Here is a 23021-nt window from a genome sequence, read left to right on the forward strand (position 1 = left end):
AAGGATTCAAAGGAATACATGCAAACCAAATAATGAGTGAGAGGTTCTTGTCTTTCCAAGCAGATTGTTTACCATATATCACGGTATCTCCAATGAAACAATCCGTATATTTTCATTACATCCTCTCGTGATCATCGCAAGCCTTCTCTTGAGCCTTCGTTGTTGAGCACTATTTTTGCGCGGTATTTTTTATGCCGTTTCTTAAGTTGTTTTCGAACGCTCGAAAGCTTATAACATTCTCTAGACAAGGCCTCACCTTGGTGAAGATCGTTGTCTGTATCATATCTATCCCCAGACTTGAAAGAGTCGGAATCATGTTGAGATTTCCCCTATATTCCCGGTATCCATTGTATATCAAGCATTTACGGTACCATGTTCGAATCCGAGAGCAGTCTCGGGTGGGAAGAGATATATCTCATCATACTACGTAGCTCCTAAAAGCAGAATCTGGGCAACTTCCGGAATCACGCTGTGGGGTCGGCATCAAGAGTATACGCGTATCACAGTTATCGCGTGCTGTATCGTTTCCAAATTGTACGATGGTCTCCCTTCGGCAAGCGCTGATTCTCGCTTCAGATTCCAGCTCTATTATTCGGACCTGGCTCTTAAGGCTGATGCTGTATGTTGATATATTCGGGCTCCGTCATCTCTCGACGCAACATTTTGTGCTTTTGAATATTTCGTTCCACGTAATAGCTTCCGGAATCTATTACCGAGTCATTTTATCATGAAGTTATGCCATCTCCTAACTCCTTCCATATTCCTTACTAGTCATCTTCATACCTCTGTTATAGTACCGACTTTTTCTAGCTGTTTGAGACGCATTAGTATCCTTTCTCGTGGAAATTTGAGAAAGAGATATAGCATGTAGAAAACTTGTGAATTGATAAACACAATTGTAACATCTTGATCTGCAAGGGGCCAGTCCTTCCGTAAGCTTTCGATGTTTCTCTGCCATGAGGTTTGTGACCTATTGGAGTTCCTAATATCAGTTCTGTGCTTATAATTTAATGGGATATGTTCCTGAGAATGACGTGCTATACAGGTCTCCAGCTCCATCTCCTTTTCTACTAACCTCCGTTGTAGATAATCGATGCTATGCCACTCTAAGAATTTGATTAGCCTTGAGGGAATTATCTCAAATCCAGAAACGAAAACATGCCTCACTGCAATGGGTATAGCCTTGCTTCTTGATTCGTTAGCTGTGATTAAAAATTTACGAAGTTGGCAATTCTTGATTGGGAAAAAGATTAATGGTCAGACGAGATGGGAAGACGAAAGCAATGTGGAAAGTGTCGAAGTTTTACGCTCGAAAAAGGGGTTTAATGTTGAGGAGAGAGAATATGAATTGAAGAGCTAGCTTATTTATTCTCATCTAGTGTTACATTGACGACCGAGAGCCACCATGCTCCTCTTAATCTCGCTTGACCCTTTCGCGAATAAGACTCAAGCCATCATATTACTCTAAGTGTCCCTTGAATGAAGTATCGTAAGTGAAAAATCGCGATTTCACAATTTCCACTTCATATTGAACATCAGGGAGCTGAAAATGTACATGGTGAAATAAAAGCACTAGTGAAGAATAACACCTTCATGAATAACGGCCGGCTGTAACCATGTCCTACAATACCAGATTCTTAACGCGCTATAGAAGGATCTGTACTCATTTCAAACTTCTCCTCGAATCTCTTCGAATAATGGAAGAGGATGTATCAAGAGTCGCGGAGCGAAGTGCATTGGTACCACGAGATGTTTCTTCCAAGCTTCTATGTGACTCTTTACGAAAAAAAGAGTTGTTTTCACGACGAAACTTCCTGTGCTTATCCCGAAGCTCTCGAGAGGTATCCCATAGCTAGTTGAATTTCTTAATTGCTGCTTTGTCTTCATCAAATAACTCCGCATTGTGAAGTTCTTTCAAAGAATAGACTCTATTGACAAGGCGTTTAATATGGTATCTCCGGATGGCAGATTCTAGACTTCCGATCCCCTCATTACGCCATATCTTCAAGTCTTGATAAAGATCTAAGAGCTGTATGAATTTGGGAAAATATGAGTCATTCCATACACTCCCAAACTTATGAACCGTTTCTGGCGGTACAAGGTATGTAAACTCTAATTGCTCCCGCTTACCAGAAATTACACGACCAACGTCAGTCTTGGAGTCAGTCTCAAGAAACATCTGAGCATCTGCGAATGCATCTGCACCATGTGCAGCGTGGTTTCCAGGACTTGTGATTTTCTCTCTAGGGATGGAACTAGTTCTGGAAGCGATAGCGTTCCTCATCTCGCGAGCTCGAACCTTCAGTCCTATCTCGTAGAGCGGCTTCTTGAGTGAATCCGTAATCATCTGATGCTGACATACAGCGTTGACACGATCGTACTTTTCGGAAAAAAGAATGAGCTGGCCAGTCAAAAAACTGATGACACGATCATTGATCGTCCTTCCCATGATATCCACTTGCACCTCCTTGACACTGGAAAAGAGATTGATGTTTGCAGGCCATTAGTCGAAGAAACACAATAGTCTACTGAATGACCTACTTGCATAGACTTTATCCTTTCTAGACACAAGCCCGCTGAGATGAGCAATGTTGATATCCGCATAAAGGGGAAAGGTATTGGGATCCGCACTTGAAATCAGCAAGTCTTTCTCTGTTATAGTCAAATCTTTGTCTCTTGAAGTAAGATTCATTTCCGCAATAAGTTCATCTTTCTGTGTTATGATTTGATATTGAGCTGACATAGTTTTTCTGAGATCAGCAAACTGATTGGAAGCGCCCTCCAAAATATCAGCCTGCTTGAAAGCCTCGAGCTCCTTAGCTTGATTTGAATAAGCTGACCATAGCTTCTTGTATCCTTCTTGCCAATTAAATTGAAGACCTGCCGCTTCGCAAACACCTTCATGCCAAGCTTCAAGATTTTGAATCGATGAGATGGTGCTGTTTTGTTCGTTGATGGTTTGTTTTTGTACTGATACAGTCTCCCGGAGCTCCTCAGCTTTGCTGTTGGCGACTTTCAAAAGTTCATCTTTCTCCTCGAGCTTCTTCTCCAGATCGACTGTACGAGCCTAAAAAACTATAAGTCATACAAGAGGCCATGGTAGGACCAAAAGTTGAGCCATACCTTCAACGCGGGTAAGAGATTGTTTCCTTCCATCTTCTGATGTTCCAAACGCGAGCTCATTTGGAAAGTTTGAAGACTGTTTGTTCTCTTGCTCGCGAAAATGGGGTACAATAGCGTCTCGCAAATCTCCCAACAACCCCGAATGTGCAAAGACCAAAGGGCGATTCAAATTGAGAAACCAAACAAAAGCACAGTCTTTAAGAATATCGTCCGCCGCTAAACATCAATTGAGCCAAAGTCACTATCAAACAATTTATCGTTATGTAATTCGTGAAAGCGACAACAAAAGAAAAGTGGCGGAGAAATTTTATGCCGGATTAAGAAGTGATATATGTGGAGAGTGAAGTAGTTGCCATATCTGATATCTCGATGGCATGGAACATGTCGATTTGAACTTGAAAGACTTCATTTTGAAACTGGCTGAGTGTTAACTTGGTTCACTTTAGGATAAATGTGCGAGCTGTGCACCGCAGGCTGGACAGAGGAAGAGATCCTTTTATAGGTGGGAGAGGGGTATGTTAGGAGATCGTTTGCACACGTTATCAGTCTCACCAAACGATCAAAGTCTGTTTGCAAATCGTCAACAAGCAAGCTACAGCAATAACTCTGAATCATGTTTATGTATCGAGTGTTTTGTTTCTTGTCTGTGATCTAACTATACTGTTCTGTGACAGCTTAAGACAAGCAAAATTGTAATACAATGCTTAACTCTATTCCTGTTTGATACAAATCTAAGACCATCCACTGGGGTCCGACGCTTCCCAAGAGCTAATGCGATTTTCATCTAATACCTGCTGCTTTGATGCATTCGCCTCTAAATCTTCTTAAGGTAGATCATTTCTACATACGCTGGTTCTAGTTCCTCTGCCTCCTCTAGATACCCTACCTCTAGTTGTCCTCCCTCCTCTAGCCGTCCTACCTCTCCAACCTCTAATTGTCCTGTTCCAGTCTTCACGCATTGGATTTGGATATAGAACAGGAAGAGCAGCAGGACTAGCACCCCGCATATCCTCAAGCGAACTTTCTTTGGTAGTTACGGTACACGGTCCCCAACCATCATCTATCGGGTTCTGACTTTCATCAGGCGATAATTTGACGCTGGATACCGATTCAACTCTATTCCAATCAAGAGGAACCGGCTGGAGAGGGAGACCAGAATTCCTATGGGGAGGAGTAACAAATAAATTCTTAAAATATCGAGTTCGACTCATACCAGGCTTCGAGCTTTCTTCTGTTGGACTCTTTTTCATGATGGGAGACTCCGCTGAATGAGTTTCCTTGCTTGAAGAATCCTCTTCACCAAGTCGAATTTGGTCGACTTCTAAGAAAGTAGGTTGATCGACTCGTTGAGATTTTATCTTGTTCATATTTTCCTCCTTTGGGTACAGGCTTTCTAGTTCCCGGAAGATAGAGTCCCACTCAGGTAATTTCAGCCAATCAGCCTTGTAATTTGTGAACGGATATATGCCAAGTTTCCCACCCTCTGTAACGAAATCCGTCTTGAGATAACCTCGATTGGTGCGCCATTGTTTGATGTGAGCGAACCAGTTAATCACTTTGATCAATGGCTTGAAGCAATCATAGCTAGCCATTGAAATAATCTCGATTGGAGAATGGTGTTAAGTTTGTTTGTATAGCTCGTCATCATGAGACGTTCCGCACTTGTTATCAAACAGCTCAGGTACAAACATTACAGCGTCGAGTAGAGCGTCAGCATAATGTGCGACCTCGCCTCCCTTCTCAATGATAGTCATATCCCTTCCTTGCGGACTCTTCGGCCATTCTAAATGACGACTTCGGATTGCAAAGCCAGCTTGTTGTGGAAGCGCGCGTAATGTGGCACAGAACTCTTTCTTCTTCAGTATTTCCTTGAGTATCATGCGATCCGATTCACGCCGCCTTGTCGCTCTGTCGTAGGTTTGAGTACTATCACTATTATGCGTTCTTTCGATCTCATCAAGGGCAAGATTCAAATCGACAGTCGTCTTGAACATTTTTCGAGCGTTTTTCAGCCATGCAGCAACTTCTTCAAAGTCCGTCTCATCGAAAGAGACACCAATGCGCGACTAAATCTTGAAGAAGGTCGTGGATTCAAATTTTTGCGGACGGTGGCTCTTTGCTAAAGCGTATTGGTTCACCAAATCTGCAAACATAGAAGAGTTCTCAAATCTTTTGGCAGTAGTCCATTTGATACCATATACACGAGTAAATGTTTCGCCGTCGGTATGATATCCTGGTATATGAGCGTCAAGGTATGAATTCATGTCGGCAAGAACATAAAACTCTGAGTCGATTTAGGATCATACGAAACAAGTGCTTGGGTAGAAGCAAAATAACTGTCTCTACGAACCCGATGACTTTCAAGGAAAGTAGTTCGCATTTCTAGACCAACAATGTCGAACTCTGTGCTCTGACTGCTCAATGCTTTATCCACGGCCTCCTTCACAGCAGCAGCAACGTGTTCCTTGACTTTCAAATCTTCTCCCAGTTATGATTCTCCCAATACGACTCAAGTCTGTATATCTTACACTCCAGGGCGTCGTTCTTTAATTTGTGATCTTCTTTCAGCTTTTCAACCTCGCTTTTAAAGTAATCACAATGGTCCTTTGCGAGTTGCCTGAGAGACCCAACTTCCTCCTTTAACCTCCTATTTTCTCTGACCAAACTTTGCTCCCATGTCCGTTGTCGCTGCTGATAATGTTTGGCTTGCCGAATTGCTTCGAGATATTTATTCTGCGACCGAATTTCTTCAACAAGTGTATCGTGCGCACTTTTTGCAGCTATCAACAACGCCTTCTCCTCCACCAATTGAGCGCCCGCTTTATTCAGTTCCGATTTTGTGTGCTCGAAGGCCTCTGTATCAATGAGAATCTTCTCTTCTTTGGCTTTGACTTCTTCTCTCAAGCTAAGTAATTTGGGTTTCTTTGTGGCCGGTTTCTCCTTAACTGCATTTGTTGGAACTGGAAATTGGTAATTATGGAGAGATGATATGAAATCGCCTTGGTCGTCCCAGTCATTGTCTTTGAACTCTATACCTGAAGCTTGTCGATTAGAAGATGAAGAACAGGAATCTCCACTCCCCCATCTACCGCCGTCATTAAGGGGTGACCACGACATGGTGCTTCGCGTTCTGAAAAGCTCGCCTTGATCCATGTTGTAAGGGGGTTAAAATGAAGATAAAGTCGGGGAGTGGGAAAAATATATTTTCGCAAGGCTGCCAGTACGTACTCCGAAAGTAAAAGTATGCTAAGCTAAATGGATTATCAAACTTCACTTGCTGAAGCGAAGTTTGAAATTCAAGAATGTTGGCGGTGGCTGTCATCTCGTGAGCTCATGTGAAAAAATATGAATGACAGTAATGATTTTGACGACGAATTCGTCAACATCAATGGCTGAATATTAATCTTATACATTCTGCGGATTCGCATTTGTGATATCAGAATCCTGCAATGATGTAAGTGTGCTTGACAGTGGAAGGTCATCAACATGACTGCTCTCGATCACATGATTTACCTGCTGAGTCCACTTAAATGGCAGATGCACCTGTGCTGAATCCTCTCCTGGTTTCTTGAACACTGTCCAGTGTTGTTTCCACTCCAAGCTGTATATCCAAAATACGCACCCTTATATCATTAGATTTGTAGTTCACAATCACATTTTTGACTCTCGGTAACTATATTGAAAGCACATAGAAGTCTCCAATTCCGAACAAATCACCAAGCACTCATTTATCTCTGGACTCAAATGTCAATATCATTTATCTTAACCGTCCAATCTTCAGTGTCATCAAACTAGATATAAAAGAGAACTAAAACTCCTAGTCCATCGGGTATTTTCTGTTGCTTTCTAAAGGAGATTCGTATGCAAGCGTTATGCAGGTGTATCTGTTCGGTCCGTCTAATATAAGTTTCGTGTAGCCAAATTCGTTATCATAAATCTCGTAAATCCGTGCATATCCATATCCCATCTCATCCTTGTTTCCATGTTTCAAATTGATGCTTCATCATGCGTCATGCCTTCAAGCCAGCGAACTCTCTCACTGTTCACGCCAACACTATTTTTCCCCCTCATTTCCACAAGCACAGACTGCGTAAGGAGCTTTCAACGCGTGAGGAATTCCAGTTCCAATTCCAACCCCGTCGCTGTGCAGTAAGCGTTGCACACTCACCCGCCAACCACCCCAACATCAACCCAGTCCTCACACACACCAACACATCCTCCATCTCCACATCCAATGTTCCCATTCCACACCATTCGAGATCAATCTCGAAATCCACGTCCAGCAAATCTTCCAAGCCGGAACTAATCCAATCATTTTGCTCCACCCACCACACTATCCAGAGCATGAATTGACAAAGCATAATCAACGCCAACATAGCCCACCTCATCACACTCTTCACGATGCCTCCTTCCATCTTCATCCCCATCCCGCCTTCAAAAGATTCCATCCCGTTTCCAAAAAACACACCGACTTTTCGCACATTCAGTATATAACATGACATCTTTAAAAATATTTTATGATACAGTATCTCTTCTGCCGAACGGCAATCTCGATACCCGAGTGGACTTTGCTACTTTCGCAACAATAGTTTCAAGTGGAACCTGAAGCTGTTCTCCACAATCACAAGCACAAGGAAGATAATCAGACTTACCATTGCCTGATCCCAATCCCACGCTTCGCCTAACCTTCATGTTTCTTCTTTTCTCATCGAGATAACATGCCTTGAGCTTCTTACGGGTAATGTTTCCGCAATATTCGCGCACGGCGTCGAGATCCATGTCCTCGAATGTTGTATCGATGTTCTTGGTCCAGGTTTTGAAGAACTCGGTTTCCATGTAGTCTGATTTGCGCCACGCCTTGACAGATGAATGCCAGCGGAGCATTTCAATAAATTCGGCGCAATCTTGGAGACGAAGGACTGTTTGCCAGCTTGCCCAGTACAACTCCTTGAAAGTTTCCTCATCTGTACGTTTCTCGAATGCAATACCCGGGACATGGGAGAAGAGAGTGGCATCGGTAATAGGACGTCCATTGTAAACGCTTGAATTGCCCAATTCGTAGATAGCGTTGCGTTCCTTGGCTTTTGGATCGTATGCAGAGTTCCTCTCGAGGAAACGGTTACGGACGCGTTGACCGACAAAGAAGAGGTGCTTCATCGATTTTCGCTGTTGGCTGAGAGCAGAGCGAACAGTTTCGGCGATGTATTCTTGGATCTTAGGATTTTCTTTCCACTCTGAAACTTGACCTTCAGGATTAACAAAGGTGGTTTCACTTTGGAGTTCTTCGTGTGGAGGTGCACCATAGTCGAAATCTGGGTGACTTGTATTTTCAAGCTTGCGCTTCAATTCAGAGTTTTCGACTAGCAAGGCACCAACATCGATTTTGCCCTTATGGTTCACGGCTTCTTCGTAAAGTCTGACTTTCTCTGCCAATTTTTGATTCTCCTCAGACAATTGCTCGCATTCCAGTGTCTTCATACCAAGTGATGACTCCAAATTGAAGAATTTGATGTTGGTCTCTTCTTCCCGAATCTCAGTTGATAATTGTCCATTTCTCTTGATGAAGTATTGGACAATTTCATTCTTCTCTAGTAACTTTGAGTTGACTTCCTTGAGTCCTGATTCGATTTTCTTTGCCAATGCAGCAAGAGCCACAGCTTCCGAATGCTCAGAAACCATGTCTTCAGCACACTTCTTGAGATCTAATTTTTTCACTGCGAGACGGTCTTCTGGCGTTACTTCTGGAGTGTGCTCTTCCTCCTCGAAGACAATTCCAGTCTCATCATGAGTGTTTTCGTCATCTTCGAAGATAGCGCCGAGACGTTCTCCAGGAGTTTCGTCTGGGTAATTATCTTCATCCTCGAAGACAACTCCAGAGTCTTCCATCAGGTCATATTCGGGAGCTGATGAGGTGGGTTCGACCATGTTAAAATATCCAGATTCTGACATGGTGAATTGGTATACTGTACGAAAAAGAGTGTCGTGATATTTTTATTTAAAGATTGAAATATTTAATAATAAAATGAGGAAATTCTAGACAAGATCAACAACAATGCTCCCACAATTGGTTTGGTGTTGTGTGCGAGGTTGGATCAAATATGGAAGCTGTGACCGAAACTAGATGTGTGGAAAAACCGGTGTAGAAAAAAAGAAAGAAAAAATTCAAGAAACAACTAAATGACTTGAAAAGTTGGAAGATAAATAAGTTATCTACGAAATGAATCGCAGAATGATGATGGATGGGGGTGGGTTGTGAAGAGAAGAATCAATCTGCGGAACCCAAAGTACATGTATAAAAATAATGCAGGTACGAACGGTACAGTCAGTCATAGAGTCATCACAAAAAAAAACTTGGTCACCAAAGCCGACCCGACAACAAAGCAGCAAGCAGTTTGAGGGTGTATTGGGCGATAAAGAAACACTTCACTTCTCTAGGTAAAGTTTCAAGGTTTCATGTACCTACTGTTGCGATGCCACGTGTTTCATCTCATTCGTGGTTAAAAACGAGGCGGTGGATACGATCGACCAGATTCTTTCGCAACCGCTGGGCCAACAGATATTTCGACATACTCCGATGCATGTCAAAGGTGGTAATGGTGCTAACGGGTTCTTCTCAGGCCTCGAGCTGAATCGGACCATCGACGATTGGAGCCTCATTATTTTCACACCCGCGACGTTTAGAACTTGGCGATTTGTGGGAAAAGAGAAGCAGTAAGCTGGAAAAATGGAGGGAAAGTTGGAAGGAAAGGGCTGGGAGGGGACGGATTATCCTGCGACGAACGAATTCGATAAGCTGGGCATCTGCTGGTGGTGGGGCTAAATGCTGTACGTTCCGTGGCTCGCGTGGTTCAATCCTAAGGCGGCCAAATGATATTGAAGAATCGCGGTGTGATTCCCCACACCCCTCATGCAGCAAAAAAAGTTCTGTGAATGAGCCAAACGTAAGAAATGCAGTTAGCAAGATTAAATCGCATAAGCGAACGTTCTGGGTCATTTATGCAGAGAATCAAGTGGAAGACGATGCAATATAACGGGTCAAAAGTGGTAAACATCACGAAGTTTAGGTAGATCACAAAGTTAGGAAGGAGAAGCGAAAGACCATCCCGCACATGCAAGAATGGGTGACGAATCTGACGATATGTGTCCAGCTTGTACTCGGGACACAATGGTAAAAAGATATTGGGACACCCCATTTTGCATTGGCATTTGGATTCGCATCTGCATTTATGCATTTTATGACGAAGCAACTTGCTTCTGATTCCATTGCACACATTCATCCAATGTGACCCCGGAACCTCCGAAAACATCCAGAGCACTTCCTATTGTGAGATCAACCTTTCCATCACTAAGTCTCTTGACGTTATCAAGATCTTGGAGATTTCTTCCGCCACCAGCATAAGTGACCGGGATACTACACCATTGTGCTAGTTTCTCGACGAGTTGTTCATCGATACCTTTTTGCAACCCCTCATTGTCCGCTGCATGGATTAAGAACTCGGAGCAGTATGGCTCTAAGGATTTGATAGATGCTAAAAGATATATGAGTTTTCAATGATGAAGAGAGGAAAGAAATGCGATACTCACCCTCATTCACCTCCATATCTGTAATGGTTTGCCATTTGTTCATAGCCACAAACCAAGTATCATCTCTCCTTCGACAACTCAGATCAATGACAAGTTTTTCTTTATCACCACCAAGAGATTCCAATACGGAATCTAGTCGTTCTTGGGAGAACTTCCCATTAGGAAATAGGAAAGAAGTAATGATGACCTACCATTCCAATCAATATCGATCCTTCCACCACTAGCAACACGATATAAACATACCCTCTCAGCACCCCATTCAATCCACTGCTTAGCATTTTCATCCGTGATACCACCTCCAACTTGAAGACCATTCTTCCACTCTCCTACAGCTTGTTTTGCAGCCTCCTCATTGCCAGGACCAAGCATAATAACATGAGCACCGGTGAGATCATTGTCCTTGTACAATTTTGCGAAATGACCAGCCGGTAATTTCGATACGTAGTTGGTCTTCAAGTCAGATGAAGCAGTTGTTAATGTGCCGCCTACAATCTGCTTCACCTGACCTGAATGCAAGTCTATACAGGGACGAAATTTAGTCATTATGAAAAGTTTCTCGACGTGATATCTTGATGTTTGAAGATATTGACCGACAAACGTCTATGTCGAAATTCTAGGAGAAAGAAAAGAAAGAATCAACTAATTCCGAGATGTGTTGTTGACCTTCTGCCTGTATAACTAAAATCGGGTTTCGTCTTCCACCAAAATCATCTCGGCAGAATCCCGGCACATCACCATAATTTTTTCCTATCCAGAACATTTATTAATATTCTGGGGAAGCTACAAACATCAGATTTGCGAAAATTACCAAGTCCCAGACAGAACAATCTTCAATATGCCTGCTTCACTCGGAAAACGAAAGCGCTCATCCGCGACTGAACCTACCAGTTCGAAAGTTTCAAAAGTACCTAAAACTACCCCAATTATATCTAGACCAGTATCTAAACCCCAATCAAAAGAAGAAGCTTCAGATAGCTCTTCAGAAGGCGACGCAGATGAGGAGGAAGATGATACCGAAGTTCTCGACCCCCAAGAAATATTCCGTCGTCATTTCGAAGCACAATTCAAACCGCTACCCCCTATAACCAAAAAGCCTAAACCCAATCCAACAATCGAGAATCCCGAAAATGAAGACGAAGATTGGGATGGCTTGTCAGATAATTCCGCCCAAGACAACGAGCAGGAAGAAAACGGCGTACAAGTAGTCGAACATGTTAAGAAAATCGATTCCCGGATCGCGGGGATGAGTAAAGGGGAACTGAGGGCTTTCATGGTATGTACATCTATCATTTTCTCTCTACTCTCCTTTATCTATCTCCCAATATCTAACACACTTTATCTAGTCTTCCAAAATCCCCAAATCGCGCCCTACCCCCTCTCTCTCCAAACTTAGCGAACTACCAGCGGGTTCCGCAGACGACCCCGGCGCAACCGAAGCACTCAATCTCAAAAACGATCTCGCGCTCCAACGACTCCTCGATGAATCGCACCTCTTGACATCCTCCTCCTCTTCCTCAGCTGCTAACTCCCATGCCGTCCATACTTTACAAGGAAAGAACCGACTAAAGGCACTGGATATGCGTGTACAAGCACTAGGTGGGAAGACTAGTATACACACACAAGAGAGTATGCCGATGAATATGCGAAAGGGGATAATAAGGAAGGCGGAGGAGAAAGAGGAGAAGCGAAGGAGAGAGGCGAAGGAGAATGGGATTGTGCTTGAGACGAAAGGAAGAGGAGGGGGAATTAGCGGGGGAAGGGAAAGAAGGAAAGAGAGGAGTGGGACGGGAGGGACTTTTGATTCTGGTCCTGGGGTTGGGAAGATGAGGGGTGCGACCTTGAAATTAAGTGACAGAGATGTGGTGGGGATTGAGGGGAGTAAGAGAGGTGGAGGTAGGATGGGTAGGAATGGAAAGAGGGGGGGGAGGGGGAGGGGAAGGGGGAATAGGAATTAGTGGTTGGTTGTTTGAAACCAAGAGACCATTATGGAAGATGTAAAGGGATGCTCCATGAATACATGTTCTACAAAGCAAACAAAGAATTGATACCCAAGCAAACTACAGCAAATATCACACAAGATCACAAGCAGACTTCACGAGCACTTCCGATGTATGCATCCACGTACCAAAGCAAACAAGGTATCAGTCAATTTCATACTGTACAAATTTCCGTTCTCATCAAACCCTACGCTCCAGAATTCACCAATATTGATTCACAAAGGTAAAAGTAAGTGCCCTACAACCCATCCTTTCAGGTGATTTGCAGATGCAGTTGCGTTCATTCAAACAAACAGTTCAGTTCAGCCAAATAACGCGCCCAGGCCCTACCCCTCATGAACTCCGTCCTTCAGTCCCTTCAAATGCCAAGGGAACCTAGGAAATGTATGTTTTCATAATTCTTCCTGCTAATAGCTAGGAAATTCGAGTTTTACTAAACTCTTCCTTACTGCTTATTTGCATATTGGAAATGTCCGAATGCGCCTCCACCATTACTTGGTGTTAGCGGACCTAAACCATTTCCTCCATTATTATTATGCGCAGGTGTAGTTGCTAAATTCGCATTTCCATTATTTGGAGTACTGGGTGCGCCATTTGCAAACGACGATCCTGAGCCATTTTGATTCGGAGTAGTATTTTCTTGGTATTGATTGTAATGTTGCGGGGTGGTTTGTTGGGTAGTGACTGTATTGACTTCTTGGAGATTGATACCGAAGACACGACCTAAATGTTCGTCTCCGATCTCGCCGTCAAATAGACGTTCGCGAAGTTTGAAAAAGACCCGGCCGTTGACGAGGGAATCGGAACCAGCTTGGTGAACAGCACCTACACGTTTGACTTTGAGGACGTCGATCATGGTTTCGATGTTCGGATGTCGTTCGGTGCGCTGAAGGAGTTCTGCGGTGACTGCGTCGACATGAGAAAGCTGGCCCAATTTGTTCATAATTGTTCCTTGTTGCATAAGATATTTGATATCATATACACTTGGAAAGAACTTTTTCATGAGCATATCGAATTCTCTTTCGTCATCCGGTAAGGGTCTTTGAAGTAGAATCTTTGTAAGATATCCAAAATCGTAGCCGGCGTGCCCTGAGATCCAACGTTTCTCCTCATCACATACAAGCCCGGAACTAATCAATACCGCACCAAACTCGAATGGATCGATGCCTTCTTCCTTTAATCTGTTGAAATCCGTACCGGCAATCTTCCTTTCGTCAATGCCCTTTTCTGCATACATATCATCCGATAGAGAGAATTTAAAGTTGAACTGCCATGTACAAGGTACCTGTCCCATGCCGTTGCCAATTCTTCGTCCTGCTGAGTTCCGATCTAGTCCCGAGTCCGAGGGAGGAGTCGCAGGCAATGATTCCCCATCCTCCGAATATAATGTTATGCCAAGTTGTATAAGTTTCAGTAAATCTACGTTGCATCGTAAGCATTGATAGTGATAATCTCCTTTGCCATTAAATGATCCCATGGGTCGAGCAACGATTCCAGGAAATTTCGCGTCCTAGCAATGTTAACTCCGGCGTCAACAATCACCAATGGAATATCTTACCATAGAAATATAAGGGTATTTGTCCACTAGTTGCCGCAGAATCGCCATCTCCTCATGTAAATTCCCTTTCCAAACATCTCGTATTCTACCCTTATCACGTATACCCCGCGTCCCTGAATCTGCCATTCCGTTGTGCCCTTGTTGTTGCAACGGTGCTGCAGCGAAGCTCATTTGTGCAGCTTGACTTGCTAATCCACCGCCTTGCAATGGAATACCGGGTGCAGAGAACCCTCCTGGTATGCCCATACTAGCTCCATTTGCGAATGCATTGCTCATGGAGTTCGCACTCATAAATTGGTTTCCGATCGAGCCAGGCGGAGGAAGTCCTGCGGTGTGTGGTTGTGTATGAGGTGGATATTGTTGATAATGAGATGCCATACTATTCGGAGCAGTCCCGTAGGCTTGCATTCGTGGAGGCATTTTGTTTTCGTCGAGTATGTATGTTGGGTATAGTAGGTGGGTTGATGGTTTTCATGGACGCAAATTGCGCAAGGAGAAGAAGGGTTTCTTTTTCGCAGTTGAAAGCAACAACAGTTCTGAACAAGGAAATATGATAATTATCACTTTGTAAATTATTATTTGCTTTAAAATTCAAAAAGTCTCAACACCAAGTCTTATGTTTCTTAAAGTTCAAGCTGGCTGCTTTGATTAAGCATGAGCAATTACTATAGCTAAGGATGGCGCTTAATGTTAGACGCCCTAATCATTCCCGAACTATACCCGAGCTAGACCTCCACATTCAATACAATACACCGTCTACCACTTGACAGTAATTCATTAGGTGAAAGTCGTAATTCTCACAATGCAGTGCACAAGGTAAGTTTTACTGAAAATAAATAATGGTAAACTTTATCTTTCAATCGCTGACTTTTTTGAACAGGATTCTCAGAGCTGCACAACGTGCAAATCTTACTGGTTTCGACCCAAAAGCATTAGCTGCCGCTTCTGGTAAAAATGCTGGCGACCCATGGGCGCGACGGTAAGCTCGAAAGCGCAAACCCCCAAATCTTCGGACTCACCATACTGATAGTTGTTATTAGTGAGGCTTGGAGATATCAAGGACAATACTCGAGGCGGAATCGATTTTCGAACACCTTCCCTGGATTAGGCATTGCGACGGTAGCTTTTGCAGCATATTGCGGATACGAATACTTCTTTTTGGCGGACGAGCATCATGGGCATGCAGAGGGTCATGGGGACGGACATCACTAAAGAATGAATTGATGGAAAGTCGTTGTACATATGGGTTAAATTTTATCCTTGAGGATGATTCCCTCATTCTCAACATGTACTGCGCACGCTCCATGTATATGGATATGATATGAATTCTTTATTTCTCTGTGAGGAGGCAAAATATTGACGACTCACTTTCCATACAACGGGCAATGTATTGGCAAGCCGCGACGAGGACAAGCGCCCTATATTTTCGAAAATCATTGTGCAAGCGTGCAATGATCAATCTGTCGATATTATGCTTCTCCATGGCTCAAATCAATGCCAGATTTCGTGTTCCGTCGGTTGGAAGCCGAGAAATAGGGTAATTTTGTTGTGCTGAAAAGGAAAGGATGGAAGTTAATCGCGAAATGATGATGGAAATTGCTAAACACATTCGTTAAGTATATATGTTGCAAGAACAAGAACATATCTACTGTGAGAAGGCCGACGTCAAAATTTAAGGATTCAGTTGGGATGATACAAAGATTGTCCGGGATGGCGGGAAAGTGTATAGAGACTGGATCGAAAGTGTTGATTGAATAACAACTGGTCAGTACTTTTGAGGCTTGCAGCAAGATCCCTTAAAGAGCATGCCCCATTGATACTGAATATACCCATTTACCACCCGCACAACGTTCGGGAGAAAGAACATGCAAAGTGAGCCAGCTCGATTTCTTTGGCTTGAAGCAATTGCCCATCTTCGACCGATCGTCTTTTATGATCACCTCTCAATACGCTATATAGGAACACAAAAAGATGCTAGAAATTACCACGATATACGAAATGACTTGCATACCAGAGATACCATTTCTTTGAAACTTGGCAACCCAATTGAATGTATGTTTTGACTTTGGTATGTGATTCTCTCTATACATAGCATCATCATCATCATCTCCGAGGCCAAGAGATCTTTCGTACGTAGAGTTCCGAAAAATCTACTTGGAGAGTTCTCTTCGGTACGCTGTCGGTGATATGGTGAAAGTAGATCCTGAGACTTCCTCCTCGGAACGCTCTGCTGTGTTTTCCACCATGAGGATCAGAATGTTGATAGCTACCTACTCCGTACATCATTCTACCTAATTTCCCGGCCCCAGCTACCCCGTGCTTTCCTCGGGGAGATGTGATTCAGCCTTATCCCACCGAGGTCTACCCATTTTCACAGGCCGGTGCCGCGCTATTTTCTAATTAATCCATCACTGAAAGCCAAAGCATTCTGAATTTCTGATATGTCAGCCCCAACATGACTCGAGACAAGAATACCTGATATGGAATAGTCTTGGAAGAATCTGTCCAAATTTGAATGTTTCATCGTGATGCACAACGTTTGTTTAGGTAGACTTGATGAATCTGCCGAGACTGCTTGGTTAAGGTTACGCCTACTACCGCATTCTTTCGAGAAAAAAAACTCGTACAGAGCTAGTAAGGATTCAAAATTTAAGCTCATGGTAGATTAGAGTTACAGATTATTCATTAGATGCTTTGAAATTTTACTAAATGCTTTTATTTTGAGGCGTTTTACTGAATAGGAAAGCAAGCTAATTGGTTCTAAAACAATCTTAGAGTAATAAACCTTGCTAGCTCTGTGCGAATTTTTCACAGGAATACGGTATATTTTACCAAGTAGATGGCACCAAACAACTTTGGGGCTCGTTATATACGCTCGTGATATACGCTCGTGATATACGCTCGTGATATACGCTCATTTCCTCGTACCTACCTACACATGTCACATACACGGGTAGATGCCACATCTAGATAGGTAGGTAGATTAGTAACCTTATCAACTTTTCTTCCATGCAATAAATGACGTCGATCCAGTTAGCCACATTAATCAAAAGGGCGAGGTCAGCCTCGTCCAAGGGTAAAAGCAACCTTGGAAGCCACCAAAGACTGGACTGGTCTACCCGTCTGCGAAGTAAAGCCTGAAACCCTTTTTCTAAGGTTTAAGCTTTGTTTGTCAAACCCTGGATGTTTTTTCTCAATTTGATTCTCTCAATTGATGTCAATTCGTTTTTACCTCAGCCAGATATACTTCTTCCCCCTATTTCGTTGGCAATACTAATATTGAAGTAAAATTTGGTTTGTTTCCTCAGGAATGAGAAAGTCTTTTGATCTTCTTCTTGACACTAATACTTATCCGTCACCACATGGAATCCATGAATGTTTGTTCCAATGGCGATTTCCTTGGGGCTATTGAGGAAACCTCAATATTAACACAGAAAACCAAAGACATGTACGCTTCGCAGCGTGCACTTGAACTGAGAAAGTAAGTCTGGTCTTTTTTTATTGGCTTAAAGGTGTCACCACTTCTTGCCTTTCTCTTGCTTTCTTTGCTCCGATGCCAATCTTGGCTTTATTCGGCCGTGTCTCACGTGCATCACGAAAGCGAACACTCACTCGTGATATTTTGACTAACAACTTCATTCCTTTCATTTAGATTTTATGATCCGTATCAAGCTGATATAAATCCTCATTCTTCCGAGGATACTCTAAATGGTCGACTTAATTCTGATGGAGCCCTCGACAATTATGCCGAGGTTGCTATATGGCGTTTAGGGGGCGTTCATTCCATGATCAGGTATGAGGAACTTCAGCTCATTGACTAACCGATAAAACTAACATATACTAGTATTATTGATGGCTCTACTCAATACTTCATTGCAGGAGCACGGCGTGATAAATCTCTACCCGAGGAGGATATCGTCAATGATTCATGGTTTGGTTGTTTTCAAGTGCCAACACCAGGTGGACTGTGTGAGGTCAGGACAAACCCACCACAATCCTAGTTTTGAATGTATGCTGACCGAGAACTTTAGAATACCTTGGCCATCAATGATGACGAAAATGATCCTTACCCTTGTTTCATTATCGATGATTTGAAGAAAGACCCAAGATTTGCCAATTTATCCATAGTTGATGGTTCTTTAGCTTCATACGTTTGGTATGCGGGGGCTCCAATCACTACCAAAAATGGTATCAACATCGGTGTTTTATGTGTCTTCGGTGATCGCCCTATCACGGGGTTGAATTTGGAGAGAAGAAAATGTAGGTTTGAGCGACTGCTTACCCTACTAAGATCTCTGTTGATACTAACCCAGCATCCAGTTTTATATCATCAAGCGAACAATATCATGAAGTACATGGAAACGCAGCGTGAAGCCATCGAAAGGCATCGAGTTGCGCTCATGTCGAAAGGAATTGCTACCTTCATAGAAAGAACTTCTCGTTACACTAACATTGTCTCTGATAGCCCGCACTCCTCGACCGAATCAAATTCAAATACGGCCAATGGATCTGATAGTCAATTCGATGACGATACCAGAATAGACCTCTCTCAGGATGGTCATTCGAACACATCAAATCAACCACACCAGTCTTCTAAATCTGTACTTGATCAGATACGAATCACTCTAGATCATGCGGCCGAAATTCTTCGGGAATCGCTTGAACTCAACGTTGGAGGTGTTGTCTTTTTAGACACAACTAATAATCATACCGAAGTGGGGAATATGGATGCTTACATGGATACAAGCACTGATCTTGGTACAGAGGTGAAGGAGGCTGAATTGAGGAGATCACCTGCACAAAATGAAGGAAGACTAAAGTATGAAGAATACCGAAGGAAATTATCTCAAGGCACCATACGAACTTCCACGGATGTACATAAAGTGGCAAAGATCCTATCTATGTCTGCGGCAAAACTTGCAACTTGGGACTCGGAAGCTCATGTCTTGGATGGCAAAACCCTTCGGTCGCTGATCAATTCTTACCCTAAGGGAAATGTCTGGTAAGGCTTGGACTACGTAGTACCTCGATAGGACCTTTCAACTGACCCTAATGAAGGTATATTGACGACAATGGCTATTTCTCAAGCCTGGAACAAGTTAACGATCGAAAACGCGCGCCCTCAACCGATACTAGTCCTACCGAAAGGCCTAGAGCATCTGGCTCTTTCGATGCTATGAAGCAAGAAGCAGAAGCAACTATGCTTGGCAAGGTATTTCATAAAGCAAGGCAAATCATATTTCTTCCTCTCTGGGATTCTGCTGGTGGTATGTCATACTTTTATCACGTCATAATAGCCCCCTTCTATTCTCGGCTGATCAATTCACTACAGAGAGATGGTACTCGGGTCTATTTGTATGGAGTCAATCAGCAGTTCCTGTTTTTACCGTAAATAATGAGATATCTTACCTGTCTGCATTTACAAACTCCGTCATGATGGAGATTAGTCGATTAGATGCCCTGATTTCTAACAAGATGAAATCTGATTTTATTAGTAGCATTTCTCGTAAGTATTGACCATTGCAAGTTTTCTGTCAAAAGCGCTAATGATGAGCAAAGATGAATTTAGAAGTCCATTACATGGCATCTTAGCTTCAGCAGATTTCTTACGAGAATCGAATCTTGATATTTCACAAACAGAGTTTGTCTCAACGATACAGAATTGCAGTGGAACTCTCCTGGTACGTGCAACAGATCTCATAATATGCCCTATCAAAGTCTCCAATCATTCGGAGTACAGTCCCACGACCAAAAGCTGTCAATTTATGAAACCAGTCAGTCGATTCAAACCGTCTAAAATACAGAATTCATTTCGGATATTGTACTCCTTCTTAGCATTTAGATATTAATCCCATCTACGAGTCCGGCCTATTAGACGTCTTATGCACTATATTTCTTGCATGCAATTCACTCGCCTCCTACTGACTTATCATCCCCACAAACTTACACTAACACCATATCACAGGATACAATAAACCATGTTCTTGACTACAGTAAAATCAACTCTTTCGAGAAAAGAGAAGGCTCTTTACAAGGTGAGTCTCATGTTGTTCGTTAGGCTGGATCATCTTTGAATTAACAATGTATTAGGGTCTTTCTCGAGCGAGCTTCATCAAGTAACAAACGTAGCTTTGCTATGCGAGGATACTATCAATGGTATGATTGCTGCTAACCATTTTAGAAGTGCTGCTCCCATGTACAATTTAGCACTTTCAAATGGTTCACCAAAGAAGAAAGCTGGTCTCTCGTCAGATGTAACAGCAGCACCATTGCAGATCATTTTAGATTTCGAAATGCGGGATTGGACTTATAAAGTTCACGCTGGTATGTACTGAAAACTCTGACAGGGGTGGCACACTGCTAATATATTTGATAGGTGCTATTCAGCGTATTCTGATGAATATATTTGGCAATTCGCAAAAATATACAGATGATGGCTATATTCAAGTACAGTTGCAACTGCGACAACAAAAAACGGTCATCGACGTGCCACCTTCAAATTCATATCCTATGGGGGACTTTATGTGTCTGCGTATCACAGATTCTGGCAAGGGAATGTCAATTGAATACATGGAACGCAAACTTTACCACCCATTTGCCCAAGAAAATAGTTTTACACCTGGTGTTGGCTTGGGTCTATCTATTGTGTGAGTTCTTCTATCTACTTTACATGAATGAGCTAATAAGGAGTATAGCTGGAGCATTGTAAAACAATTAGGTGGAACTATACTCATCCGCAGTGAGGTAGGTATAGGGACCGACGTTGAGGTTCTCATTCCCGTGGAAAAATCAGAGCCCCTTTCACATGAAGTAACGAGCGGGGATACTGTCGATACAACTGATGTCAGAATTGCTGCCGAAAAAGCAATGAGGTCACTCCGTGATAGGGCAACAGGAAGAGTAATTTCTTTTGATCGTGGTTCACTCACATCCCCACAAATTAATGCATGGGATTGTATTCAAAAATACTGCTCCGAGTGGTATGGGTTTGATGTCCGAAAGTTTGATGGAAATTCACAGAGTGAAGATCTACTTCTCATTAATGAGACATGTAAATTTCCAGAATGCTCTCCTTGTCAGAGAATATTAGTAATCCATGCCGCAATGAGCTACCCAACCATCAATAGGCCAGATGATCAGCATTTTGTTGCCAATATTTCTCAGCCAATAGGACCCTATAGACTTGCCCGATCAATTCTTGCTCTGTTGGATCAAACTATCTGCGAATCACGCAACAAGCACGCTACTACACAAACTCCTCTTGGATCACCGGAGGAACGACACCGCAATGGAATAGAGGAATATAGCTTCTTACCAGTGCAAGAGCCAGCGCCCAACACGACAAGCGAAATGGCACTTACTTCAGCAAATCAAAAAGTTCGCGAGGAATTTGCCGAATCTCTTCAAAACTTAGAACAGCTTCAACTCCAAGCACCTCTGGCTACTCCTCTGGAAACAATACCCATACCTCGAATTCTCGAACGCAAATCTTCAAGATATCCTTCACCTCCGCCTCCGCCTCCCCAGATTGCCCAAGTCGCCCAAGTCGCCCAAGTCGCCCCAGAAAAAACACCCCTGCATATTCTCGCCGTCGATGATAACGCACTTAATCTACAATTGATACATCGTTATCTTCAAAAACGCAAAACAGACACAATAGTGAGTGCAGGTGATGGTTTGGAGGCAGTAGCAGCCGTAAAGGCGTCAAAGAATGGATTCGATGTAATTTTTATGGATATCTCGATGCCAAAAATGGATGGATTCGAAGCCACTCGACTTATCAGGAATTGGGAGAGTGAATTATGTGTAGGGTTGGATAGCCTGATCGCTTGGGGGCACAGTAGAGAGAAAGAGAAGGAAATGGAGATTGAGGAAAAGGCGTACGAGGAACTACCAAGGGGCAAGGCTTACGTAGTTGCTATGACTGGTTTGGGGAGTCAAAAAGCAAGGGACGAGGCAGACAGAAGCGGGTTTGATGATTTCATGACTAAACCGGTTAAATTACCGAAAGTAGGTGAGTTGTTAAAGAGATTGAGTTGTGAGAAAGCTGCTAGGCTGGAAGCTAGTAAGCGTATCACAGATTGGAACTTTTGAATGGAAATCGATGGGCGGTTGGACAGGCTCACTCAATCGGCTGGATGAGAGGGAAAGAGATGGGGTACGGATTTGATATGAAGTACATGAAATAAAATATACGAATAATTGGGTTAGTTTTGGAGGGAATTGGAATGAATTGTACAATAATCGATGATACCTAATAGCGAAAAGAGACGAGAATATTAAAAGCTTTTATACGGTTCGTTCATTAATTTAATGTTATATTCATACATTTGGCGATGTCGCTAAATGGTTAGGGGAGCATATATAACCAAGACTTTCTTATGGTATGTACTCATTGAGACAGCGTAATGTCTCCAGATTGATGTTATGGAGAATCTCAAACTATCCACTCTTCCTATGTATGTACATGTCCAAATATCGCAGAATTTCCTTGTTGGGGGTGTATAAATACTTTTGTCAATCTTATCTCCAATTATGATCCCTTCAATCACAAGTTTCTCAGTCGCCTATTGCCTCACACACATCATTCTAGAGGGGGTGCCATGTCGATAACGGATTCTTTGGTCCAAAATAGGTTGTGAAACCGTCTGAAATGCCAAAGTAAAACTCTGCAATTAACAATGCTACATGGTGCTTTTTCACTCCCAGATAAAGAAGAAGTCCAAGGATTAATTTTCGATACTGCCTTCCTTCAAACA

At 42.8% G+C, this 23021-nt stretch overlaps 8 protein-coding genes across 8 annotated transcripts; 3 read left to right on the forward strand and 5 right to left on the reverse strand.

Moving 5' to 3' along the window:
• Positions 1–1852: 1852 nt before the first annotated feature.
• Positions 1853–3183, reverse strand: EAF01_007265 (uncharacterized protein; the record flags this gene model as incomplete). The annotated part of the gene is made up of 3 exons (XM_038915520.1): positions 1853–2474; positions 2538–3067; positions 3124–3183. The coding sequence occupies 3 exons, from the start codon at positions 3181–3183 to the stop codon at positions 1853–1855; spliced, it is 1212 nt and encodes a 403-aa protein (XP_038769158.1).
• Positions 3184–3947: 764 nt separating this feature from the next.
• Positions 3948–6276, reverse strand: EAF01_007266 (uncharacterized protein; the record flags this gene model as incomplete). The annotated part of the gene is made up of 4 exons (XM_038915521.1): positions 3948–4707; positions 4813–5189; positions 5474–5601; positions 5652–6276. 4 exons carry the CDS (start codon positions 6274–6276, stop codon positions 3948–3950), a joined length of 1890 nt encoding a protein of 629 aa, XP_038769159.1.
• A 914-nt stretch (positions 6277–7190) lies between these two features.
• On the reverse strand, positions 7191–9072 carry EAF01_007267 (uncharacterized protein; the record flags this gene model as incomplete). The annotated part of the gene is made up of 2 exons (XM_038915522.1): positions 7191–7594; positions 7776–9072. 2 exons carry the CDS (start codon positions 9070–9072, stop codon positions 7191–7193), a joined length of 1701 nt encoding a protein of 566 aa, XP_038769160.1.
• A 1284-nt stretch (positions 9073–10356) lies between these two features.
• On the reverse strand, positions 10357–11250 carry EAF01_007268 (uncharacterized protein; the record flags this gene model as incomplete). Its single annotated transcript, XM_038915523.1, has 3 exons — positions 10357–10652; positions 10708–10894; positions 10951–11250. 3 exons carry the CDS (start codon positions 11248–11250, stop codon positions 10357–10359), a joined length of 783 nt encoding a protein of 260 aa, XP_038769161.1.
• A 292-nt stretch (positions 11251–11542) lies between these two features.
• Positions 11543–12662, forward strand: EAF01_007269 (uncharacterized protein; the record flags this gene model as incomplete). The annotated part of the gene is made up of 2 exons (XM_038915524.1): positions 11543–11980; positions 12051–12662. 2 exons carry the CDS (start codon positions 11543–11545, stop codon positions 12660–12662), a joined length of 1050 nt encoding a protein of 349 aa, XP_038769162.1.
• A 487-nt stretch (positions 12663–13149) lies between these two features.
• On the reverse strand, positions 13150–14682 carry EAF01_007270 (uncharacterized protein; the record flags this gene model as incomplete). Its single annotated transcript, XM_038915525.1, has 2 exons — positions 13150–14214; positions 14263–14682. The coding sequence occupies 2 exons, from the start codon at positions 14680–14682 to the stop codon at positions 13150–13152; spliced, it is 1485 nt and encodes a 494-aa protein (XP_038769163.1).
• A 382-nt stretch (positions 14683–15064) lies between these two features.
• EAF01_007271 (uncharacterized protein) lies at positions 15065–15474 on the forward strand (the record flags this gene model as incomplete). Its single annotated transcript, XM_038915526.1, has 3 exons — positions 15065–15078; positions 15143–15241; positions 15303–15474. The coding sequence occupies 3 exons, from the start codon at positions 15065–15067 to the stop codon at positions 15472–15474; spliced, it is 285 nt and encodes a 94-aa protein (XP_038769164.1).
• Positions 15475–17624: 2150 nt separating this feature from the next.
• On the forward strand, positions 17625–22356 carry EAF01_007272 (uncharacterized protein; the record flags this gene model as incomplete). Its single annotated transcript, XM_038915527.1, has 12 exons — positions 17625–17743; positions 17915–18055; positions 18107–18236; positions 18294–18522; positions 18583–19264; positions 19321–19529; positions 19595–19768; positions 19822–19943; positions 20228–20297; positions 20353–20586; positions 20639–20909; positions 20958–22356. 12 exons carry the CDS (start codon positions 17625–17627, stop codon positions 22354–22356), a joined length of 3780 nt encoding a protein of 1259 aa, XP_038769165.1.
• Positions 22357–23021: the final 665 nt, after the last annotated feature.

This window comes from Botrytis porri (genome assembly GCF_014898465.1).
Source record: "Botrytis porri strain MUCL 3234 chromosome Unknown BPOR_009, whole genome shotgun sequence".
NCBI classification, from domain to species: domain Eukaryota; kingdom Fungi; phylum Ascomycota; class Leotiomycetes; order Helotiales; family Sclerotiniaceae; genus Botrytis; species Botrytis porri.